At 41.9% G+C, this 25257-nt stretch overlaps 1 protein-coding gene across 1 annotated transcript in view; it reads right to left on the reverse strand.

Moving 5' to 3' along the window:
* LOC115212114 overlaps nt 1-25257 on the reverse strand; it is a 556559-nt gene that overhangs the window by 436091 nt on the left and 95211 nt on the right. Inside the window, exon 4 of the mRNA XM_029780954.2 lies at nt 16422-16724. Coding sequence (XP_029636814.1) covers nt 16422-16724 — 303 coding nt within the window. The remainder of the gene's footprint in view (nt 1-16421; nt 16725-25257) is intronic.

Consider the following 25257-nt stretch of genomic DNA (forward strand, 5'->3'; position numbering starts at 1 on the left):
ATCATCATCGTTTCATGTCTATTTTCCATGCTAGCATGGGTTGGACGGTTCGACTGGGGTCTGGGAAGTTAGGAGGCTGCACCAGGCCTGAATCTGATCCGGTAGTGTTTCTACAGCTGGATGCCCTTCCTAACACCAACCACTCTGAGATTGTAGTGGGTGCTTTTTATGTGCCACTGGCACAGGGGCTAGAGGAGCTGGTATCGAACATGATCGAATGGTGCTTTTTACATGCCACCAGCACAGAAGCCAGTCAAAGCGGCACTGGCATCGGCAATGTTTGGATGGTGCTTTTTATGTGATACCAGCACGAGGTACACAACTACAATTTCCATTTGACTTGATTTTGATATTGCTGTTGATGTTGATGTACTTGACTCAATAGGTCTCCTCAGGCATGGTGTGTCGCCCTACAATCCAAGATACTTTTGAGTGGGCTGATTATGCGACACTGGTGTAGGTTACAGCTGTGGACTCACTTTATTTGCCGGGTCTTCTCAGTCACAGCATACCACCAGAGGTCTCAGTCTGTGAGGCCCAACGTTCGATGATCATGCTTCACCACCTCATCCCATGTCTTCCTGGGTCTCTCTCTACTCTGGATTCCTTCCACTGTTTGGGAGTGGCACTTCACACAGCTATTCTTGTCCATCCATAGTGCATGACCATACCAATGCAAACGTCTCTCTTGCATGCACATCCGATGCTTCTTATATCTAACATATCTCTCAGGGTGCTTACACTGTCCTGCGTGCACACTGACATTACACATCCAGTGGATCATGCTAGCTTCATTTCTTTCAAGCCTATGCATGTCTTCAGCAGTCACAGCACATGTTTTACTGCCATGAAACATGTCATGTTGCACACATGCATCGTACAATCTACCTTTCACTCTGAGTGAGAGGCCCTTTGTCACCAGTAGGAGTAGAAGCTTTCTGAACTTTGCCCAGGCTATTCTTATTCTAGTGGTAACATTCTCTATGCATCCACTCCCCACTACAAACTTGATCACCTAGGTAGCAGAAGCTATTAACTACTTCTAATTTCTCCCCTTGGCATGTGAAAGCTATCTTCCTGGTTAATCTCCCTTTGATTTTGCTACACTCCTTATGTGTCCATAGCTTACACTGGGTACATCTTATGAAGTTTCTACCTACACCTTTTCTACAGATCAAGCAGGGCCACCTACCAGAGGGGGTGTGTGATGTGGTCGCCTTCCTACATACTAGGATTTTGGTCTTTACAACATTGACTCTAAGGCCCTTCGATTCTAAACCTTGCTTCCACACTTGAAGTTTCTTCTGTAGTTCTGGTAGTGATTCTGCTATGAGGGCCAGGTCATTAGCATAGAGGAGTTCCCAGAGGCAACCTGTCTTGAATTCCTCTGTTATTGCCTGGAGGACTATGATGAATAAGAGGGAGCTGAGGGCTGATCCTTGGTGAGCTCCCACTTCTACCCAGAATTCTTCATTATACTCATTTCCAATCCTAACCCTACTAACGGCACCTCTGTATAGGGTTATACAGCCCTTATTAACTATCTGTCAATCTCCAGTTTCTACATTGCCCACCAGATAAGGGATTGGGAACCCTGTCAAAGGCTTTCTCCAACTTCACAAAAGCCAAATATATCTTGGCTATGTACTTCTCCTGCAGTTGCGGTACCAGGAATATAGCATCAGTGGTGCATCTACCCAGAACAAAACCGAACTGCATCTCATTTAACCAGACTCTCTCTCTAATTAGTTGGGCTATGACCCTCTCTATGACCTTCATCACCTGATCCTGCAGTTTGATACCCCTGTAGTTATTTCTATCAAAAGCATCACCTTTACCTTTGTAGAAGTTGACTATGGTGCTGTTGCACCAGTCATTGGGTATGACTCCATCATGAACCACCTGGCTTACAATACGAGTGATGAGGCCATAGTCCACACCACAAGATGTTTTAAGCATCTCAGCAGTGATTCCTGATTGGCAAGGGGATTTTCCTGGCTTCATATCCTTAATTGCTTTATCTACCAGGGTGCTCTCTATTTCGATAGCTGGTCCCTCTACTGGATCAACATTTGGCAGGCTCTTCTCTCATTCATTCCCCACATTCAGCAGTCTTCCATAATGGCTTCTCCCAGCCTCTTTCTTTTCTGAATCATTAAAAGCAAGTGCACCATCATCCATATGGACACATTTCTCTCCTGTGACATCACAATTTTCTCTTACACACTGACTTGCAAACTGAAATACCTCAGTTCTTTGGTCCTCACATGCCTGGACATGGGAAAACTTCTTTTCTGCTTCTCCCTTGTCTAAGTCTAACTGTCGCAAGCCTCCCTTTTGGCTATCTGCTACCACCACTCTTCCAGGCTTTCCAAGCTTGTTTCTTTGTTCTCATAGCCTTGTCTACCGTATTATTCCACCACCACAAAACTCTAGGTCTGGAAAGGACTTGCACTGTCTGCAAACTTGGTCTGAGGCACTCAGTAAGCTGTCCTGTATGAATTTCCAGCTACCTCCTAAGTCTGAGGACTGTAGATCCGCCTTCATCTCATCAAATTTCTTGATGAGGATGTCCCTAGGTGAGATATATATATATGTATATGTAAGTATTATATATCATCATTATCAACATCAAAATTTAACATCTGTCTTCCATGTGTGCGATGGTTTGACAGGAGCTGGTAAGCCAGAGGACTGCACCAACCTCCATTGTCTGCTTTGGCATGGTTATTGCATCTTGATGACCTACCTAATACACCTTCTCCTCAACTTATAACCTATGTGACTTATGACAATCTGCACTTATAACCACAAAAAATAAATAAAATACAAAATCAAGTTTTGGACTTTGGGCAGTTGTGCATATGATAACCATGGCAGCATCTGATAATACAGGTCTCCCTCAAACCCAGGCATCCACTGCCTGTCACTGTCTCTCACTCAGTTGCAGAGATTGAATTGGAAGCACACAGAGCAGCAGAAGAAAAAGTGAGAAAGAAGACGATGAACCAGAAAAGAAATTCACAGTGAAGTGTTTATTGATTCCTTTTCGCAATTGAATAAAACTCTTACCAGTTTCAAAGCAATGGATCCAAATGTTGACCACTTTGCAAAAGTTGAATATATCATTCAACATACTGTGTATTTTTTATCATCCCTCGTGTTCTGACCATCACTACCCACTCTCTCTCTCTCTCTCTCTCTCTGTCTCACTCTGTCTCTCTCTCTCAGCCTCACTCTGTCTTTTTCTCTCTCTCTCTTTCGATTACCACTCGCCTTGCCAAGACTTCCTCCACCACCATCCTATATAAACTAGCGCATGCACTCTGACTCCCCTTCTCGATTTAAATATCTCAGCTGAAAATTACGAATCCTTGATGATGCTCAGATAAGAAGTTTTGTCTTTTCAAACCTGTCATCTACTCTTCTATTTCTGCACATATCATAAACCCCTTATTAGTTCTTTTCATTATTCCTTCTATTTCAGTACCATGTCATCATGTAAATATAGTTTCAATAGTTTCGTCTTCCTTGTTGTTGCCTTAAGATAACCTTAGTTCACGCATTTCCTTAACTGCAACATATTCTTTCATTCATCTATTAAAGTTTATCACACAGTCACTTATTTCCCTAATTTTGTCTTAGATTGGCTCTCAGATTCTTCAATTCTTTTTACTATTATCAACATTTGCTGTCTCGTTAAATTTAACTATGCCACACGAATCCTGAAAGAATAATTTTCTCCCTTGTGTTCTGACCACCTCTCTCTCTTGGCCTCACTCTGTCTGAGTGTCTCTCTCTCTTTTGTTTACCACTCGCCTTACCAAGACTTCCTCCAACGTCACCCTATATAAACTAGTGCACACACTCGGATTCCCCTACTCAATTTTTAATACCTCCGCCGAAAGAATACGTATCCAGAAGATGTTCTTGTGCAAATTTGCTAGTTTGTGGTACGACCACCCTCCCACCTCCTCCACCTGTACTAGAAGTTCCTATTCTTTGTCATCTTTTGGTTGTCTCCCATGAACACTTCTAAAGGCTTTACGCCATTCCCACCCCTACTATGATAGTGCAAAAATATGATAGTGTAGTTTATGCAGGTTGAACTTAAGGCTATTGTTTTATGAATTCTGCCAATTGCAAGCTCTCTTTTCAGGTACATGACGCTGCTGTCCCCAGTCCCAGGGTCTCAAGGACCCATATGTCCCACACCCTCAGGGTTGGCACTCTCAACATCGGCGCACTGAAAGGTAGGTCTGGTGAGATTGTTGAGATGCTATGTGCTGCATCCAAGAAGTAAGGTGGAGAGGAGATTCCGCTAGGTTCCTCACAGGCAAAGAACACAAGTACAATATTTTTCTGGGCAGGGAACACTGACGGAGTCAGGGGCGTGGGTATACTTCTTGTGGAGAAATCGGTGGATAAGGTAATTGAGGTAGTCAGAGTATGCGACAGAATACTTCAGATTAAATTAGTGCTTCATCATGGGTTAGCAACCATTATCTCGGCCTATGCCCCTCGATGGACAGAAAGACTGATTCTATGACACCCTCTTGCAGACTACCTTGTTGATGAATGATAGGGACCTTCTCTTTGTGGCTGGTGACTTCAATGGACATGTTGGACAACATACAGGGGGCTTCCATGGCGTACATGATCTTATGGTTTGCAATACTAACCTCAGAAAACCTGCCAGTCACCTAGTCACCTACAGTTCTGGAAGACACACTAGCCAAATTGATAACATCCTCACCAGATAAAGGGAAAGATGGCTGCTTATAAATGTCAAAACCTTCACAGGCAAAGAAGGTACCCCACAACATAGACTGGTAGTTAGTGACTTCAGGATCAGGGCTAAGTGGATGTCCAGAAGATGACCGGCATGAAGGTGAAGGGTCTGGCAGCTTAAAGATCCTACAACATTACAGAATAAGTGAGAGAAGGAGAGTCTACCTCATGTCGACCCAACACAGATAAGCTATCTGAATCAATAGTAGCCTGGTAGATAAAGAATTTAATGATATAGAGACAAGGAAAGCCTCTAGCCCATCAGGAATCACTGCCAAGATGTTTAAAACATCTAGTAGAGTGGGGTATGACCTAGTCACCTGTATAGATAATCAGGTTGTCCACAAGGAAGTCATGCCACCCAAAGACTGGTGTCGTAACATTATAGTCAACTGCTAGAAAGGTAAGGGTGACACCTTAGACAGAAATAATTAGAGAAGTATTAAATTGCTGGGCCAGGTGATGAATGTTACAAGAAGGGTCATAATTAATCAGGAAAAGAGTTAGCTTAGATGTGATGCAGTTCAGTTTTGTGCCAGGAAAAAGCCTTACCAATACTATCTTCCTGGAGAGGCAACTTCAGAAATATTTAGCTGAAAATAAACTTTTGTACTTGGCTTTTGTTGACATGGAGAAAAACTTGGACAGGGTCTCCTGCTCCCTTATCTGGTAGTCAATGTGGAAGCTAAGGATAAACGAGTGGTCGTTGTGAAAGCCATGTACAAGGACACTGATAGTAAGGTGAGAGTTAGCAAAGAATATAGCAAGGAATTTAGGGTAAAGGTAGGAGTTCGCCAAGGAATGGTACACAACCTCCTCTTGTGTATCATAGTCTTCTAGACCATAACAAAGAAACTGAAAACTGGCTGCCCTTTGGTGTTCTTCTGCAATGATGATCTTGTTCTTACTGTTGAATCACTACAGAATTAGGGAAGAAATTTCAGGTGTGGAAGCAAAGGGCCTTAGAGTTAATTTAGCAATAGCCAAGGTCTTGGTAAATTGGAAAACTCACTAATCCCTTTAGGGCGATAGTCCTACTCAATATGAAGGAAAGTTGTTGATAGAAACTCCATATGGGATGCCCAGTGATAGCTATGGACACATAAGAGGTGCAGCAATATTACAGGAAGATTAACAGAGAAAGTAGTCTTTGTGTGTGGTAAATGTGCGGGTACAGAAAACAGACTCTCTCAAATGTTAGAAGGGTCTGTAGAAGTAATAGATAGTTTCTGTTACCTAGGTAACCAAATTAATGGTGGAGGAGGAAGCTCTGAAGGCATAGGTGTTAGAATAAGAACAGACTGGGCAATATCCAGAGAGCTGCTACCCTTGTTGGTAAAAAAGAGCTATGCTACATGGCAGTGAAATATGAGTTATGACTACAGAGAACATGCAAAGACTTGAAAGAAATGAAGTCAGCCTATTCCACCGGATGGGTAATGTTAGCGTGCATATATGACAGAGTGTAAATGATTTATGAGAAAATCTAGGTATAAAAGTATTGAAGAGAGAAGAATAGTATGGAAGAGAGAAGAATAGTATGGAAGAGAGAAGGCTGCACTGTAATGGATGAGGACAGCTGCATAAAGAAGTTCTAATCTCTGTCTGTGCAGGAAACCTATAATAGGGGTAAGACCAGAAAGACAAGGGACAAGCTGGTGAGAAATGATCTACAGAGGTAGACACTCTTTGAGAAGATAACAAAGGAGCAAGACTTCTAGTGGTTTGTTGTGCTTGAGGAGACATATTAAGCTAAATAACATAATGGTCATCTATATATACAGGCATACCTTTTACAACCATAGCTCAACCTTCACATACACACATAATTCTATCCTCTGACAAAAACCACCCACAATCCACCTCCCTAACAACCCCACCATCTGCTGCAGGCCTCTCCAGTTCTTCTCACCATTACTTGTTATATCCTTATATCACCCCTCACCATTATTCTCTTTGGATAGGTTCCCTCTCTCTCTCTCTCTGACTGTCTATATCTTTCTCTCTTCTACTCCCATTTACCTCCCCTTTATTGTCCTACTGGGTTACCAAGTATCATCTCTGTTGTAAGACAGCTATCCCAGTCCCAATGTCATACTTCCACTTATCACCTGGCACATGGCCACTTCTCTTCATACCTCTCCTTCTCTCAACTGAGATGGTCTTGTCTTGCAAGCTACTTGGCAATGCTATGGGTGCTGGTGCCACATGAAAAGCATCTGTGCTGGCACTATGAATAAAGCATCCATGCTGGCACCACATAAAAAAAAAACCCATGCTGAAACCAAATTAAAAGCTCCTAGTACATTTTGTAAAGTGATTGGCATTATGAAGGGCATCCAACTGTAGAAACTATGCCAAAATAGAAGATGGGAGCCTGGTGTAGCCCTCTGATTTACCAGCTCTTGTTAAACATGGAAAACATATATCAAGTAATGATGGCGATGTTGATAATGATGTAGCAGGTAACAACTTCAGACTTGGAGAGTTAAAAGGACTTGGAGACACAAACCAATCTGGAAAATATCCAGTTTAAGAGCAATTTCTTCTTGATCATGGAATAGAGTAAATAAATTTTCATCCTCATTTATAAGCAGATGGAATGTTTTTTTTAATGCAAAAAATACCTAAGTAAACCCTACTCTTCACCAGGGTGGGTGAGTGTAAATATAAACCCCTTTCCCCCATCCTCTGTTATTTCTTTTAAAGTTTTCTCAAAATGGTAAAAGTTGTGATAATGAAAGTTTGTGATTTTCCTTTTTAATACTTGTAACAAATTTTTGGAGCTTTTCTATATTCATGCATTCTTTAAATTTTGGAGGTCTGCCATCATATTCCAACCCTTTCAAACTTTGTTTTCTGGTATGGAAATTGCATCCATGTGTATGCTGCCTATTAATGCTTTAAGTGCATTTTCTTTTTAGCAATTTGATACTAAGTTATATGCATATTTTCAAGTGCCATGCAATATTTTTAGGCTAATTAAGAAATCACACACACAAAGTAGCAGATTCACTGACCAGTTTTGGTATTTTCAGAAGGTATCCTAGAAATACTAATGTCAGCAAAATTTATGACATCACAGCAGCCAATTCAATACAAAAACTAAAAGAACTTGTATTGGCCTTCCATTGTGAAATTTCAAGCTTATATCAAATTCTATCCCACTTTCTCTTTCCTTATGTGGTTGAATGATTGAAATTTCTTTATTTTCAATATCAATAGGTAAATAACTTCAAACTGCTACCAAACCTAACTTCTCTGTCTTGCTCTATGAAAATATACATTTATTTCAGATCTTGGATAATGAATATTTCATCTCTCTACTGACTGACAAATTAATTTCAAATTAGATTGGTAAATTTTATGGTGGAATATTCTATCACGCAATATCAACTGAATCCATTTCTAATACCCACTCACTACTCACCATCACCTCTGCAAAAGCGACTCAAGCATATGCATAAACGCATTGTTTATATCTTTTATTACATTTTTTTGACCCATGAGCATGTACACAGAAGTATGAAACATATTTGTAATGTATGTGCATACACTTTAATGAAGGCTTTCCAGCACTGAAGGAAATTAAAACTGCAATTGTAACATTATTTTTGACACTAAACACAAGGAACTGCAGCCTCTAGGCATTTGACACCCAAAATTTTTCTCTTTCGGATTTACGTAAGCTCGCAAGAAATGAAGCTAGTATGCTCTGTTGGATGTGTAATGTCAGTGTTCATAGTCGACATAGTGTAAGTACCTTGAGAGAAAAGTTGGGCCTAAGAGGCATCAGATGTTGTGTGCAAGAGAGACGTTTGCGCTGGTATGGTCATGTGGCGAGAATGGACGAAGATAGGTGTGTGAAAAAGTGCCACACCCTGGCAGTTGAGGGGACCTGTGGAAGAGGTAGACCCAGGAAAACCTGGGTCGAGGTGGTGAAGCACGACCTTCGAACTCTAGGTCTCACCAAGGAAATGACCAGAGACCGAGACCTGTGGAAGTATGCTGTGCGTGAGAAGACCCGGCAAGACCAGTGAGAACAATCAAAATCAAATCATATATCCGTGTCCGCTGCCAGCCTCGTCTGGCACCCATGTCGATGATACGTAAAAGCACCATTCACTCATGGCCGTTTGCCAGCTCTGTCTGGCCCCCGTGTCGGTGGCACGTAAAAGCACCATCCGTACGTGTTCGTTGCCAGCCTCGGCTGGCCCCCGTGCCGGTGACACGTAAAAGCACCGTCCGTTCATGGCCGTTTGCCAGCTCTGTCTGGCCCCGTGCCGGTGACACGTAAAAGCACCATCCGCTCGTGTTCGTTGCCAGCCTCGGCTGGCCCCCGTGCCGGTGACACGTAAAAGCACCATCCGTTCGTGTTCGTTGCCAGCCTCGGCTGGCCCCCGTGCCGGTGACACGTAAAAGCACCGTCCGTTCGTGGCCGTTTGCCAGCTCTGTCTGGCCCCGTGTCGGTGACACACAAAAGCACCATCCGCCCGTGTTCGTTGCCAGCCTCGGCTGGCCCCCGTGCCGGTGACACGTAAAAGCACCATCTGTTCGTGTTCGTTGCCAACCTCGGCTGGCCCCCGTGCCGGTGACACGTAAAAGCACCGTCCGTTCGTGGCCGTTTGCCAGCTCTGTCTGGCCCTGTGTCGGAGGCATGTAAAAGCACCATCCGATCGTGTTCATTGCCAGCCTCGGCTGGCCCCGTGCCGGTGACACGTAAAAGCACCATCCGTTCGTGGCCGTTGTGCCAGCTCTGTCTGGCACCTGTGCAGGTGGCACGTAAAAAACACCCACTACACTCGCGGAGTGGTTGGCGTTAGGAAGGGCATCCAGCCGTAGAAACACTGCCAAATCTGACTGGGCCTGATGAAGCCTTCCGGCTTCACAGACCCCAGTTAAACCGTCCAACCCATGCTAGCAAGGAAAACGGACGCTAAATGATGATGATGATGATGATGATGATTAACTGAAAGCATTCTTCAAGACTCCTTAGTTCTACAGATGCAGAGACAGGTCTGATCAATAAGTATCTGGACTGTTGTCATAATAACAAAGCTACAGCATGCAGAGTGAAACTGCTAGGCACCTTTAACTCCACTATGCATGTGCACTAAGTTTTGATGTTCTAGCTCACTTCTACAGTTTACAGTAGTGTTTGGAAGTAATGTGTGTAGTGTATGTTCATCACATCGGCCTGCTCAAAAGCCTATTCAATTTTCAGAGGCCTATGCAAAATTTTAAAGAAGTTTTCATCATTCTTGACACAAACGAGGAGATTTTATGCAACTAAAATCTCAGTGTCCTTTTGGTTAGCTGAAAGCAGTTTTGGCACAAACTTGGTAGATATGCGTCTCATGACTTCAGGAAGCATTTTTTCATGCTGAGAGTTGCTGAAGCATGGAACAAACTGCCGGCATCAGTTGTTAGTTGTCGGAGCACTGCATCCTTCAAAACTTCCATGCTTCCTGAGATTCGCCAACACTACACTTGATTTTCTCCCCTCCATACACACACAAGCATGTATCTGACTCATACATTGTTCTCTTTCCAGACATTTCTGCATTACTGCATGTACTTTATATGCACTTTCTGACAAGTTGTGGTGCACCTGAGCACTGTATACAATAAGTTCATTATTATTATATTTTTATTATACCCAAATCTTCAGTAATAATGGACTGAACTGAACCATAATTAACCTGTTCATCTGATGACTCGTGGATGGTGATTTGACAATTTCCCCTCACAGCTGCATGCCCATCTGCGATGTTTTTCTCAGTTCTGCTTGTTGCAGGTGTCCCAGAACATTCATCATTATCGACATTTTTTTGGCCATCTTGGATACGTCTGAACCACTTGTATACTTGTGTGCGGATCATACACTCCTTTCCATACACTTTCTGCAGCTTTGCATAGGCTTCTGAGTAGGTATCGCCATGGCATCTTTCTCTGTTATGGTCAATGTGACGATCACACATTACTTTGAAGCACTGCTGTAAACAGCAGACGTAAGCTAGAATGTTAAAACTTAGTGTAAATGCACAACAGAGGACAAGGTCAGTCTGTGCCAAGCACTTCACTCTGCGTGCTTTAGCTTTGTTACTATGGTAAAAGTCCGGATACTTATTGATCAGACCTCATATGTTGTGTCCAAGAGGTACAATGAAGGGAGCCTTAGCTAGACTGCTTACAGGCAAAGGGGCACAGATACAAATTTTTCTGAGAGGGCAACAAAGACAGACTAAGTAGTATGGGTATTCTATTAGCAGAGGAATGAAGTATAAGGTGACTGAAGTAGTGTGATAGGATTAAGGATTATTAAGCTAAGAATAACCTTGGTTGATGTAATTGTGTCAGTGATCTCTGCATATGTTCCACATCAAACTCACATACTCAGAAAGGCCACATCTGCAGACTACCTTGACAATGAAAGATGATAACATTCACATCATTGTATGAGTCTTCAATTGACATGTTGGACAGCACTCCAATGAATTTCATGGTGAGCATGGAAGCTGTGGTTTTAGTTCCAGAACTGAGGAGGGGACAAGGTTACTGATGTTTTGTGATGCTCATGGCTTACCAGTCTGCAACACCAAGTTCAGAAAACCTGCCAATCATAAGATCACTGATCTAAAGATCCAGAGATGCAAGCCAATATAGAAAAGGATGTTGTAGAATCTCAAGGATCTTCCAAAAGGACAGAGATTTAGATATCCTTAATGAAGCCTTTGATGAGAAGGGGGAAGAGATAGAGACATATAACATACAAGACAACTAGAAGTTCCTACGAGACAATCTACTAAGAGCAACAGACCAAATCTGTGGTTGGAGCAAAGCCTCTGCCAGGCCAAGGTGATGTGGTGGTGGACAGTAATGTTGACAGGACCATAAAAGAGAAGAGATAGGTCTATGAAGAATGGGATAAAAGGGTGGGGGTAGCAATTACTCATATTAGAAAGCTAAAAGGGAAGCTAGACATCAGGTTTATCTAGCTATAGTATAAGCAGAAAAGAAGAGATTTGCCAATGTACTACAATGGGAAGATAAGAGATTTGAAGTGCTCCAAATTACCAAACAGAGTGTCAGTGAGAATCAAGATATTGTGCAAGTGTGTGCAGATGGATAATGGTATGCTTACATTTAATGATGTAGACAAGAAAGAGGTGTGGAAAAGTTACTATGCAAAACTGTTGAATGTAGAGAATGGATGTGATAAAGGGAGTCTCCCTCAAGTGAAACCAACAGAGGGACCAGCTGTCCTAGTGGTCAGCAGTATGGTAGACAAGGCAATTAAAAGCTAAGATGCTCAAAATATCTGGTAAGATAGGATACAGGATAGTCACCTGCATAGTTAACTAGGTCATTCAGGAAGATGTAAATTCTAGTGTTTGGGGTAGCAGCATTATTGTTAGCTGCTACAACAGTAAGGGGGATGCTTTAGACAGAAGTAATTAATTATCAAACTCCTGGACCAGGTGATGAAAATTAGAGAGTTATAGCTCAATTAATTAGGAGCATGATTAAGGTTAGATGAAATGCAGCTCAGTTTCATCTGACGGAGAAGCACCGTGACACTATTTTCATAGTGAAGCAACTGTAAGAGAAGTATTTAACTAAGAATAAACCATTATACTTGGCATTTGTTGATCTAGAGAAAGCCTTTGATAAAGCACCTCATTGTGTGATATGGTGTGCTCTGAGGAGACTAGGGATAGACAAGTGGCTGGTGAAAGTTGTACAGACTATGTACAGAAACGCTGTCAATAAGGTGAGAGTTAACCATGAGTCCAGCAAAAAATTCATCAAGGCTCAGTCCTTAGTCTCCACCTTTTCACTGTTGTCTTCCAGGCCATAACAGAGAAATTCAAGACCAGCAGCCCTTGGGACTACTATATACTGATGATCTTACCCACATATCAGACTTCACATTAGAGCTAGAAGAGAAATTCCAGTTGTAGAAGCAAAATCTGGAATCTAAGAGCCTTAAGATTAACTTAGTGAAGACTAGAGCCTCAGTAAGCAAGAAAACAGACGGGACACTCCCTGCTTCAAGTAGGTGTCCCTGTTTGATTTCTGAGAAAAGTGTAGGTAAGAACTCTATATGGTGTACCCGGTATAAGCTATGGACACACAAGAGGTGCAGTGGATTAATAGGAAGTTTATCAGAGAAGGTAATATTCATACACTGAAAATGCTATAGAGACTTAGGAAATTGATTCTCTCAAAAGTCCTGGTGGCTCATTAGAGATAGTAGGACCAGGACCAAATTAGGAGTGGAGGAGGATGCACGGAGAGTGTAATATCTAGAATAAGAATAGGGTGGAGGAAATTCAGAGAGCTGTTACATTTGTTAGCTATGAAAGGCTTTTCTCTTCAAGTGAAAGGAAGATTGTATGACACATGTACACAGACATTCTACATGCTAGTGAGATGTAGGCCCTGAATGCAGAGGACATGCAAAGGTTAGAGAGGAATGAGGCTGGAATGCTCTGTTGGATGTGTAATACAAGCATACATATTCGACAGAGTGCTAGTGTACTGAGACAGAAGTTAAGCATAAGAGGAATTAGATGCTCTGTGCAAGGAAGAAGACTGCATTAGTTTGGTCATGTAATGAAGAATGATGCTGACACTCCATAAAGAAGTGCCAGTCTCCCTAAGTAGACAGAAGACATCAGAATGGGACACCCAGGAAGACATGGGTACTAAAGACCACCTCAGAATGCTAAACCTTTTGGGTAAGATGACAAAGGACTGAAATGCTTGGTGCCTTGGTGTACTGAAGAAGACCCATGCTCCACAATAGAATTGTTAATACTGGTCCCTCTGGTGAAGAGAATTGGCCTGCAAGAGTCCTGTGCCAGTGCCATGTAAAATTACCCAGGACACTCTGTTGTTGGCACTAGAAAGGCCATCCAGCCATAGAAACCATGCCAAATTAGACTAGAGCCTGGTGAAACTCTCCAGCTTGCCAGCTCTGGTCAAACTGTCCAACCTATGCCAGCATGAGTCTTTTTGAAGTGAACTTAGTAGAGACTCAGTATCTGAACTGAGAGCTGTAAGTCAGATACAGGAATAAAGGCTATAAAGACAAGGAAATCCCCTGGTTAATCAGGAATTACCACAATCATCTTCATCATTATCACCGTTTAATGTCCATTTACAATGCTGGAATGAGTCAGATGTGTCTTTTACATGGCACTCGGTATGGTTAATCAGGTTGTCCACAAAAGTATCATGCCCTACAACTGCTACAAATGTAAAGGAAAGGGCTTAGACAGAAGTAATTAGAGGCATGATATTCCTGGAGCAGGTCATGAAAGTTACAGAAAACTGTCATAATTCAGCTAATTCAGAAGATAGTTAACAAAGATGAGATACAATTCGTTTTTGTCCCAGGGCAACAACTGCTGATGCTATCTTCTAAGTAAAGTAGCTGCAGAAATATTTAGTCAAATATAAACCACTGTACATAGGATATGTTGACATGGAAAGAACATTTGACAGGGCCCGTCGTGCTCTCATTGGGTGGTCAGTATGGAAGTCAGCAATGAATATAGCAATAAATTTAGTGGGTAGGTAGGAGTTCACTAGGGGTTGATTCTTAGTCCCCACTTCTTCATCATAGTCCTTCAAGCAACAACAGAGGAGTTTAAGACTGGTTGCATGTGGGAAGCTCCTGTATCCTGACGACCTTGTTCTTATGGCTGGATTTACAGTAGCATTAAAAAAGTATTATCAGGTGTGGAAGCAATGCTTGGAATCATAAGGCCTTAAAGTTAACTAAGCATAGCCCAAAGACTTGGTATGCAGGAAAGCAAATACGTTAATAATCTCGACAGGGAAATAGCCCTGCTTGATATGTAGAAAAAGTGTAGATAGAAATTCCATACATTGTAGCCATTACAAGCTATAGACATAAAAGGTATAGTCAAATCACAGAAAAGTTACAAGAGAGAGTACTCACTGTGTTTGGCAGATGTGCAGATACAATAAATACTAAGAACACACAGGAAATAGATTTCCTCAAATGTTCAGGAGTACTCTTAGAGGTAGTAGATAATTTTTGTTACCTAGGTGACCTAATTAGTAGTGAAAGAGGATACCCTGAAAGCATAGTAGCTAGAATAATAACTGAGGAAAGTTCAGAAGGCTATTCTCTTGATTGTTAACAAGGGCCTCTTCCTCAGAGTGAAAGACAGATTGCACAAATGGCTATACAACACAGTAGTGAAAAAAGGGCTGTGAATGCAGAGGACATGTGAAGGTTCGAAGGAATGAAGCCAGCATGCGCAGATGGATGTGCAATGTTGGTATAAATAAACAACAAAGCAGAAATGTGATGAGAGAAAAATTCAGTATAAGAGGTATCAGGTGTAGTGTGCAAAAAGGAGACTGCTCTGGTACGGCTACACAAATGCATATGTGTAAGGACAGTAGCATAAAGAAGTGCCAGTTGCTACATGTGGATAAAACATGTGGAAGAGGAAAGCCTAGGAAGAGGTGGAACGAACTGGTAAAAAGTGACTTTCAGAAGTTGAGCCCCACAGAAGAGATGGCTGGCTATTTACCATCTTCCTAAAACGCATTCTCTTCACCCATGTTCACCTCTCACTGCATTCTCTTCCTCTTTTTCTCCCACTTACCTTTTGCACTGTCATGAACTTATATGCACACAATCTATCCCTGATGAATACCTCTCTTCTCCACAACACATCCCTCCCTCCACCTGTATTCACTCTTCTTTTGCACTCTCATGAACTTAACTGCCTACTCATCCTCTCCAATCTAATTACCACCTACTTATAACCTGATGGTACTCCAACACATCTTCACCACCTTTGCTTCTCTCTTTCCTATTTCACCTGGAGTAGCCATGTATCTCCTCTACAGCAAGACACTTATTTCTGTCCCTCTATTCATACTCTAACCTTTCATCATCTGGCACAAAGCCACCTCCCTCAATACTACTCCCCACTCATTTAAGGAGTTATGTCCTGCAAGTTATTTGGTGACCTCACTGCTGTTGTTGCCACATAAAGAGCACCTGGTACAGTAAAGTGATTGACATTAGGAAGAGCATCCAGCCATAGAACCATATCAAAACATACAGTAGGGCTTGCAGCTCTTATTAAACCATCCACACCATACCAGCATGGAAAATGGACATTAAATGATATTGATGATGATGATGATGTATACATATACACATCTATGTATCTGAGTTGTGTCATCTTTGTATTTCCTTCTCACTCCTTTACAACCAGCATAGATTTATTTGTAACCTGATGGGACTCCAACACATCTTCACTACCTTCTCTTCTCTCTCCTATTCCACGTGGGCATCTAGTGTAGTGGTTAAGAGTAAACTACTAACCCCAAAATTCCAAGTTCAATTCCAGGTAGTGTCTTGAATAAATAATAATAATAACAATAATAACATCAACAAAAATACCTTAGGAATGAGAACCCAGGGTTGGGTTCAAAATTCCACCAGGACACCTGATGAGGGTTGGGGAGTAAATCAGCCGAAACGTGGTAACAAACAAGATGAGAATACATATCTGTACAATGTAAATAATGTAGAGAATAAAATCACACAATAAATAGAAAAAAATACTTACCAAATACTGTAATATTGAACATGCTTGTATGGAGACCAGAACTGCAAATAATGCTCATGTTGTCTTCATCTAAACTAATGCTGGTTATACTCAATGTGCAGATTTTCTCTTGGCAACTAGTTTCTTGATGGCTACCAAAATATCTATAATTTTCGCTGATTACTCCAGTGTATTTAGCAATAATTGTTCCATTTCCAATATACCAACTTCTTCTACCACCCTCAACATTGCATTTCAATGTGAATTTTTTATCCTTTATGGCATTTGGTGTTTCAAAACTTGGGTAAAGATTCCCATTGTCATCTAAAAGACAAATTATTACAAAATAAATCAAACATTATTCACCAAATGGCAGAACCTTTTTAATATAATAAAACAAGGTTATTTGACTGTAGTCCATGTATAAAAAGAAAAACAAAGAAAAAACAATAATATGGTACAAATATAACATGTAAAGAAAAGATTTCTTTTATTCTGCAGAATACAAAACAAAATCAGCTAAAACACATTGGAAGATATTTTATGGTGTAACAGGTTAAGAAGAAAGGTTGTGAACAAGTATCACAGTAAAATAGCAAGTGACAACACAATCATCATCATCATCGTTTAATGTCTGTTTTCCATGCTGGCATGAGTTGGACAGTTTGACTGAGGACTGGCAAGCCAGTAGGCTGTACCAGGCACCAATCTGATCTAGCAAGGTTTCTTCATCTGGATGCCCTTCCTAATGCTAACCACTCCAAGAGTGTAGTGGGTGCTTTTTATGTGCCACCAGCATGGGAATCAGTCAGATATCACTGGCATCGATCACGATTTGGATGGTGCTTTTTACGTACCACCGGCATGGAAGCCAGTTGGGGGCACTGGCCTCAAGCATGTTTGGATGGTGCTTTTTACATACGATCAGCGCGGGACTCAGTTGGGGAGCATTTCTGGTTAATGCTTTTCATGATAACTCGGAGGTTTAGTAGTGTATTAATAAATGGAAAAACATCCCTCACAAGAACATAATGTTCTTGTGAATGGAAACTGGAAGAAACCCATCATATATGTATGTGTGTGTGTGTGTGTCTTGTGTGTTTGTGTGTGTGTGCGTGTGTGTGTTTGTGTGTCTGTGTTTGTCCCCCAACATCGCTTTACAACCGATGCTGGTGTGTTTACATCCCTGTAACTTAGCGGTTCACCAAAAAATACCGATATGATAAGTACTAGGCTTGTAAAGAATAAGCCCTAGGGTTGATTTGCTGGATGATTTGCGTTCTTGCCCCATTTTGTATTTATATATATATATATATATATATATATATACACACACACACACATATATATACAAAATATATATATTTTGGGGCATATAAGACACACCCCAATTTTAGTAGGCCTAATCTACAAGAAAGAAATTACAGCTAACAAAAACTAAATATCTCATACATTCATATATAGGAATCACAAAAATTTGGACTGACATCTTTTGGCAGGATAAGTTACGATAATTATCCTAACACTACCAAATATCACCACTGACCTGCACTGCTGTCAGTATTGTCCATCATTAATAATACTAACCAATTCTACCTAAAGCCTGATCTTCAGCTTATAAGGACAGGGCAATTTTTGAGGGAATTTTTAAACAAAATGTGCGTTTTATATGCCAGAAAATATGGTATATATAAATACACGCACATACACATGCCTATCAACGATAAAGTTATATACATAATTTGCTTATATCTTTTAAGATAAAAAACATTTTGAGAATATAATAACTTTATGCAGTCATATGTGGGATGAGTCCAGTTGTCAACCGAGTCTATCATAAATACTGCCCCGCCACCTTCCTTCAGCTGGGACGGTGGCTATGGTGAAAGAGTGTGTATGGTGGACTCATTTGAAAAGTTTAGAGACAAATACTTTTCTCTCTGGCCAACCTATCATCAACTTTTTTAAGTATTACTTGAAAAAGAAGATGAGAGTAGAGAGGGAAGTTTTTACTAATGAGAAGTTTAATAAAAGGTGGGTGAATGTAGCAAAGATGGTATGCATGAATGATGAACCCACTTTGAGCATGAACCTATAAAACTAAAAAGGAAAGGGTGTTTTGCTCTCATGTTTATTTTTCTGAGGTTACAGTGTTCTTTTCATAGGCTTTTCTTTCCATGGATAACCCTAGTCAGTGTTATATTTTCTCCCCCTTTTGCAAATTTCTATTGCTAAAACGTTACCTTGTCATCTCTTTCTGTATATGTCTTAAAACATTTTCAATCCCTATTGATCGATTTTGAAAAGAAAAATTCTACATCGTATAGTCCCCACTGTGTTTAGCCCTGCATGGCCTAATAAAGAAATCTATCTTTGCTTTCAATCATTAGATTATGGCCATGCTGGGGCACCACATTGAAGAATTTCAGTTGAATGAATTGATCTCAGTATCTATTGCTTTTAAGTCTGGTACTTACTCTATCAGTTACTTTGCTGAACTGCTAAGTTATAGGGTCATACACGCACCAACATTAGTTTTCAAGTGGAGGTGGTGAACAAACACAGACACACATACATATATATGTGATGGGTTTCTTTCAATTTCTGTCTACCAGATCCACTCACAATGCTTTGGTTGATGAGACAATACTAGAAGGTGCCACAAAGTGGGACTGAACCTGGAACCATACAAAATCAGACTGGAGTCTGGTGCAATGCCTCAGCTTACCAGCTCTGGTCAAACTGTCCAACCCATGCCAGCATGAACAGCAGATGCTAAATGAAGATAATGATGATGATGATATATATATGCATGTGATGTGTTTATATATATTTAGAGACACCATCATCATTATCATCATCATTTAACGTCCACTTTCCATGCTAGCATGGGTTGGACGATTTGACTGAGGTCTGGCGAACCAGACTCCAATCTGATCTGGCAGAGTTTCTATAGCTGGATGCCCTTCCAAACGCCAACCACTCTGAGAGTGTAGTGGGTGCCTTTATGTGCCACCGGCATGAGGGCCAGTTTGGTGGTACTGGCAACGGCCATGCCCAAATGGTGCTTTTTACGTGCCACCTGCTCAGGCGCCATTCCAGCGACACTGGTGACGAACTGGCTCAAATATTTCACATGCCACCAGTACATATGCTAGTAAGGCGACGCGGTAATGATCACACTTGAATGGTGTGTTTAACGGGCCATCAGCATGAAGGCCAGCTTGTTGCTCTGGCAACGATCTCACTCGTATGGTACTCTTAGCACTCCACTAGCAACAGATGCCAGTCACCGAATTTGATTTCGACTTCGATTTCACTTGCCTCAACTAGTCTTCGCAAGCAGAGTTTAGTGTCCAATGAAGGAAAGGCATGCATAAGTGGACTGGTTACACCCCTGGCATAGGCCACAAGTTTATGGTCACACTTGCACTTACCGAGTCTTCTGCAGCGCAGCATATTTCCAGAGGTCCCCGTCACTAGTCATTGCCTCGGTGAGGCCCAATGTTTGAAGGTCATGCTTCACCACTTCTTCCCAGGTCTCCCTGAGTCTACCTCTTCCACGGGTTCCCTCAACTGCTAGGGTGTGGGACTTTTTCACACAGCTATCGACATCCATTCTCGCCACATGATCATACCAGCACAGTCTTCTCTCTTGCACACCACATCTGATGCTTCTTAGGACCAACCTTTCTCACAGGGCACTAACACTCTATCGAGTATGCACACTGTTCATTACAGATCCATCGGAGTATGCTGGCTTCATTCCTTGCGAGCTTACGCATATCCTCAGCAGTCACGGCCCATGTTTCACTGCCATGTAGTATGGCTGTTCATGCACATGCGTCGTACAGTCTGCCTTTTACTCTGAGCGAGAGGCCCTTTGTCACCAGCAGAGGTAAGAGCTCTCTGAACTTAGCCCAGGCTATTCTTATTCTAGCAGCTACACTTTCAGTGCACCCTCCCCCGCTAATGACTTTGTCACCTAGGTAACAGAAGCTATCAGCTACTTCTAGTTTTTCTCCCTGAAATGTGGCGGAAGTTGGTCTCTGCAAATTTTCAGTGTTTATTGCTCCTGAGCATCTGCCACATACAAAAACTATCTTTGCAGTTAGCCTTCCATAGATATTCTTGCACCTCTTATGTGTCCATAGTTTACACTGGGTACATCTTATAGAGTTTCTACCTATGCCATTTATACAAATCGAGCTGGGCCATCTACATGAAGGAATTTGTGGTGTGTCTGCCATCCTACTTATTAGGACTTTGGTTTTACCTAAGTTGGCTCTAATGCCCTTCAATTCAAATCCTTGTTTTCATACTTGAAACTTCTCCTCCAGTTCTGATAGTGACTCAGCAATTAGAGCAAGGTCGTCAGCATAGAGAAGCTCCCAGGGGCAACCTGTCTTGAATTCCTCCGTAATTGCCTGGAGGACTATGATAAATAGGAGGGGGCTGAATACTGAACCCTGGTGGACCCCAACCTCTACTTTGAATTCTTCTGTGTACATGTTGCCAACCCTAACCTTACTTACGACATCTCTGTACATGGCTTGCACAGCTCTCACTAACCATTCATCTATCCCTAGTTTCCTCATTGACCACCAGATAAGGGATCGGGGTACCCTGTCGAAGGCTTTCTCCATGTCAACGAAAGCCAGGTACAGGGGCTTATCTTTGGCTAGGTATTTCTCCTGCAGCTGTCTAACCAGAAATATAGCATCAGTGGCGCTTTTCCCTGGCACGAAACCAAACTGCATCTCTTCAAACTGACTCTTTCACTAATTAGTTGGGCTATGACCGTCTCCGTGACCTTCATTACCTGATCCAAGAGCTTGATACCTCTGTAATTATTTGTATCTAAAGCGTCACCTTTTCCTTTGTAGCAGTTGACTATTATGCTGCTACACAAGTCATTGGATATGACTCCTTCGTGTATCACCTGGTTAACTACATGGGTGACCAGGCTAATGCCGACACTGCCAGATATTTTGAGCATCTCTGCAGTGATTCCTGATGGGCTGGGGGCTTGCCCTGTCTTCATGCTTCTAAATGCCTTAACTACCAAGGTACTGTCAACTCGGATAGCTGGTCCCTCTGTTGGGTCAACAATAGGCAGACTCTCTTTCTCCCATTCATTTTCTTTATTCAGCAACCTTTCATTGTGGCATCTCCAAACCTCTCTCTTTGCAGCCTCATTTAGTGCAAGTGAACCATCATCCATGTGGACACATTTCTCTCCTACAACATCATGATTCTGTCTCACACAGTCTGGCAACACAAAATACCTCAAGTCTTTGTTTCTCACGGTGCAGAACATTGGCAAATTTTTTCTTATCTGCTTCCCCTCTGGTTAAATAAACCTGTCTCTTAGCTTCTCTTTTGGCAGTCTGATATGATTCCCTGCTACCACCATTCTTCCAGTCCTTCCAAGCCTGTCTCTTTTCTCTAATAGCCCTGTCTACAACATTATTCCACCACCACATTATTTTGGGTCAAGAGGAGACTTTGCACCATCCACAGATCTGGTCAGTGGTTGTCAGCAGGTTGTCCCTTAGAAACCTCCAGTTGTCTTCTACCCCATGTGAAGCTATATCCCCTTCTACTTCGTCAAAGGCTTCAAGTAATATGTCCCTAAATCTCTATCCATTCACAGGATCTTTAAGCTTCCAGACCCTTCTTCTCCATGTTGGTCGTCTCCTGGTTGTCCTCTTAGTCCTGATCCTAAAGTCACTAACTACCAGTCTATGTTGTGGGGTACATTCTTCACCTGGGAAGGTTTTGGCATTTTTAAGAGAGCCATCTTTCCCTTTTCCTGGCAAGGATGCAGTCAATTTGGCTAGTATGTTGGCCCGATCGGTAGGTGACTAGGTGGTGGTAGGTTTCCTGAAGTTAGTGTTGCAAACCATAAGATCATTTGGATCGCAGAACTCCAGCAGCCTGGTTCCCTGCTCATTGCGGGAACCATAACCGTAGCCTCCATGTACACCATGGAAGCCCCCAGCATGTTATCCAACATGCCCATTGAAGTCACCAGCCACAAAGAGAAGGTCTCTGTCGTTCGTCAACGAGGTAGTCTTCAGTAGGGTGTCGTAGAATCGGTCTTTCTGTCCATCGGGTAGCTCCGGCTGAGGGGCATAGGCCAATATAATGGTTGCTAATCTATGATGAAGCACTAATCTAATCCCATATATATATATATATATATATATATATAAATATATAAATAAAACATCATCATTTAACATCCATTGTCCATGCTGGCATGGGTTGAACAGTTTCACTGGGCTGGCACTGGAAGGCTGCACAAGACTCCAGTCTCATATGGCATGGTTTTCTATGACTGGATACCCTTCCTAATGCCAACCACTCCAAGAGAGTAATGGGTGCTTCTACATGCCACTGACATGGGTACCAGTTTGCATGATACTGGTATCTGCCACGACTTTGATCTTGTTTGGCTTGATGGGTCTTCTCCTCAAGTACAGCATAGTGCCAATGGTCTTGGGTATCGTCTCTGTGAGGCCCAACACATGAATGGAACTCAACCAAATTCCCTCCCTCAGGCCCAATACTTGAAAGGAACTCAGCCACTTTGCCACCATGAGGCCCAACGCTTGAAGGAACTCAGCCACCTTGCCTCCATGAGGCCCAGTGCTTGAAAGGGACTCAGCCACTTTGTCTCCATGAGGCCCAAAGTTCAAAAGATGTTCTTTACATGTCACCAACATTGTAGCTCCTCCTCCCTCTCACCAGATTTCTCAATTAGGGTGTCTCTAAATCTCTGACCATTGAAAGGTCCTTAAGCTTCCAAATCTTTCTTTTCCAGTTTGATCTGCTTCTTGGCTTCCTTATAGCCTGGAGTTTGTTGGGGGGTACGTTCTTCACTATGGAGGGTTTTTGTATTTAAGAACAACCATGCATCACACTGTCTAGTGAGAATGAAATCGATCTGGCTGGCTTCCTGAAGTTGGTGTTGCAGATCAAAAGGTTATTTGCATCAAAGAACTCCAGTAGCCTTGTCCCCTCTTTGTTTTGGAAACCAATTCCATGGCTTCCATGAACATCATGGAAGGTACCAGGCTGCTGTCTGACATACCCATTGAAATTCCCAGCCACAAAGACAAAATCGTTGTCTCTCGTCTTTGAGGTAGCCTGCAGAAGAATATCATAAAAGTGGTCCTTTTGTTCATTTAGTAGGCCTGCTTGTGGGGGCGTAGGCAGATATAATTGTAGCTATACTATTCTGCAAAACTAGCTTGAGCTTAAGTACTCACACTCTAACTACCTCTATGACCTAATCCACCCATCTGTCTGCAAGAAGTATTTCCATACCACCTACTCTGTCACTTTTACCTTCCCAGAAAATTTTGTACCTGTGTGTCTTGCCTGTGAAGAATCTGGCAGAAGCCCCCCTCCACCTTACCACTTGGATGCAACATACATCAACATGCCTCCATTCAAGCATTTCTATAATCATGTTAGACCTACATTTCAATGTGCTTACATTTAGAGTGCCAACTCTGAAAACCAGGAAAGGGATGTGGGAGGGAACATGGGAAGGAGTGATGTTATTCAGCACCTGAAAAGAAGGTTTCCATGATAGTTTGATGACAGACATGTCAAAACAGTTGGTCTCGCTTTTAACCTATCATCATTCAAACATGTTAAAATTTTGCCTCTACTGGGGGTGAGAGTAAACTAAGCATTGTAATATAAGTGTTACTGCAGTTGCAAATATAGATATAAATAGGCCAATGTTAAATTAAATCAGTAAGTAATGGGCTGCTATTTGGCTGGGTTAGTCCAGTATATATATATATATATATATATATACAGAGAGAGAGAGAGAGAGAGAGAGAGAAAATGAGAAGTGGTGAGAAGAAGGAGGAAGATGGTTTGGAAGTGAGGGAGGGATGAAGGTATGTATGTCTTCTGGTTCAGAAGTGAGGCAGCATTCTGTGGGAGCTTTCGGTATAAGGGAAGAGTTTACCGGCATAAGAGAAGAGATTACCAGTATTAAGAGAAGGGATTTTCGGTATGAGGGAAGGAATTTCCAGTATGAGAGAAGAGATTTCTGGTATTGGTGGTGAGGAAGGAATGTGTGGGCCCATCACAAACAAGAAATGTTAGAAATGGTTAGCTTTGCCACAAGAAAATTGAAATAGCAGCAAAGCAAGGAGTGATGCACAACCTCATGAGGGGGTGCTGAAAAGTTCCTGGCTTTAAGAGTATCACAGCCTTCTGAGGTTTTTTACAGAGCTTAGAAAAACTGAAGGACCACTGCAATAAGTATGAGAATCTGAGAGAGGAATATGTTGAATAAAATTATAATTAACTAATCCTTCTCTATTTTCTTTTACCCAAATCCAGAAACTTTTCAGTACCCCTTGATATATATATATACATATATATATATAGTGTGAATTTACAAAAAAAAACAAAAGACGAAGACGGGTGTGTAGACAACAAACAGATGTATTAGTTTAATGCTCTGGAAGTGAGAAAGTCTTTTATGTTTTGAGCCTACACTCATCGACAGAAAGGAACACAGAAATAAACAGGTAGCCAAAATACTAAAGTTTTAGTGGCTAGTGATCTATCATCATGAATGCCGGACAGAGGGGTCACACAGGAGAGCTAGGAAGAAGGGGTGATAATAAAGTAGTGGTGATGCTAAAATGAAGGTGCATGTGCATGTATGTGAGAGCATGTATGTGCATGTGGAAGGGGGCTGGTGACCTCGACATGTGTGTGTGTGCATGTGTAGGTGTGTGGATGATGGTGTAGGTGCTGGGAAATGGTCAGTGCTAGTGTGTGTGCTGGGAAGTGGTCAGTGCTAGTGTGTGCAGGGTGG

Source organism: Octopus sinensis, linkage group LG5 (assembly GCF_006345805.1).
Source record: "Octopus sinensis linkage group LG5, ASM634580v1, whole genome shotgun sequence".
Taxonomy (NCBI): Eukaryota; Metazoa; Mollusca; class Cephalopoda; order Octopoda; family Octopodidae; genus Octopus; species Octopus sinensis.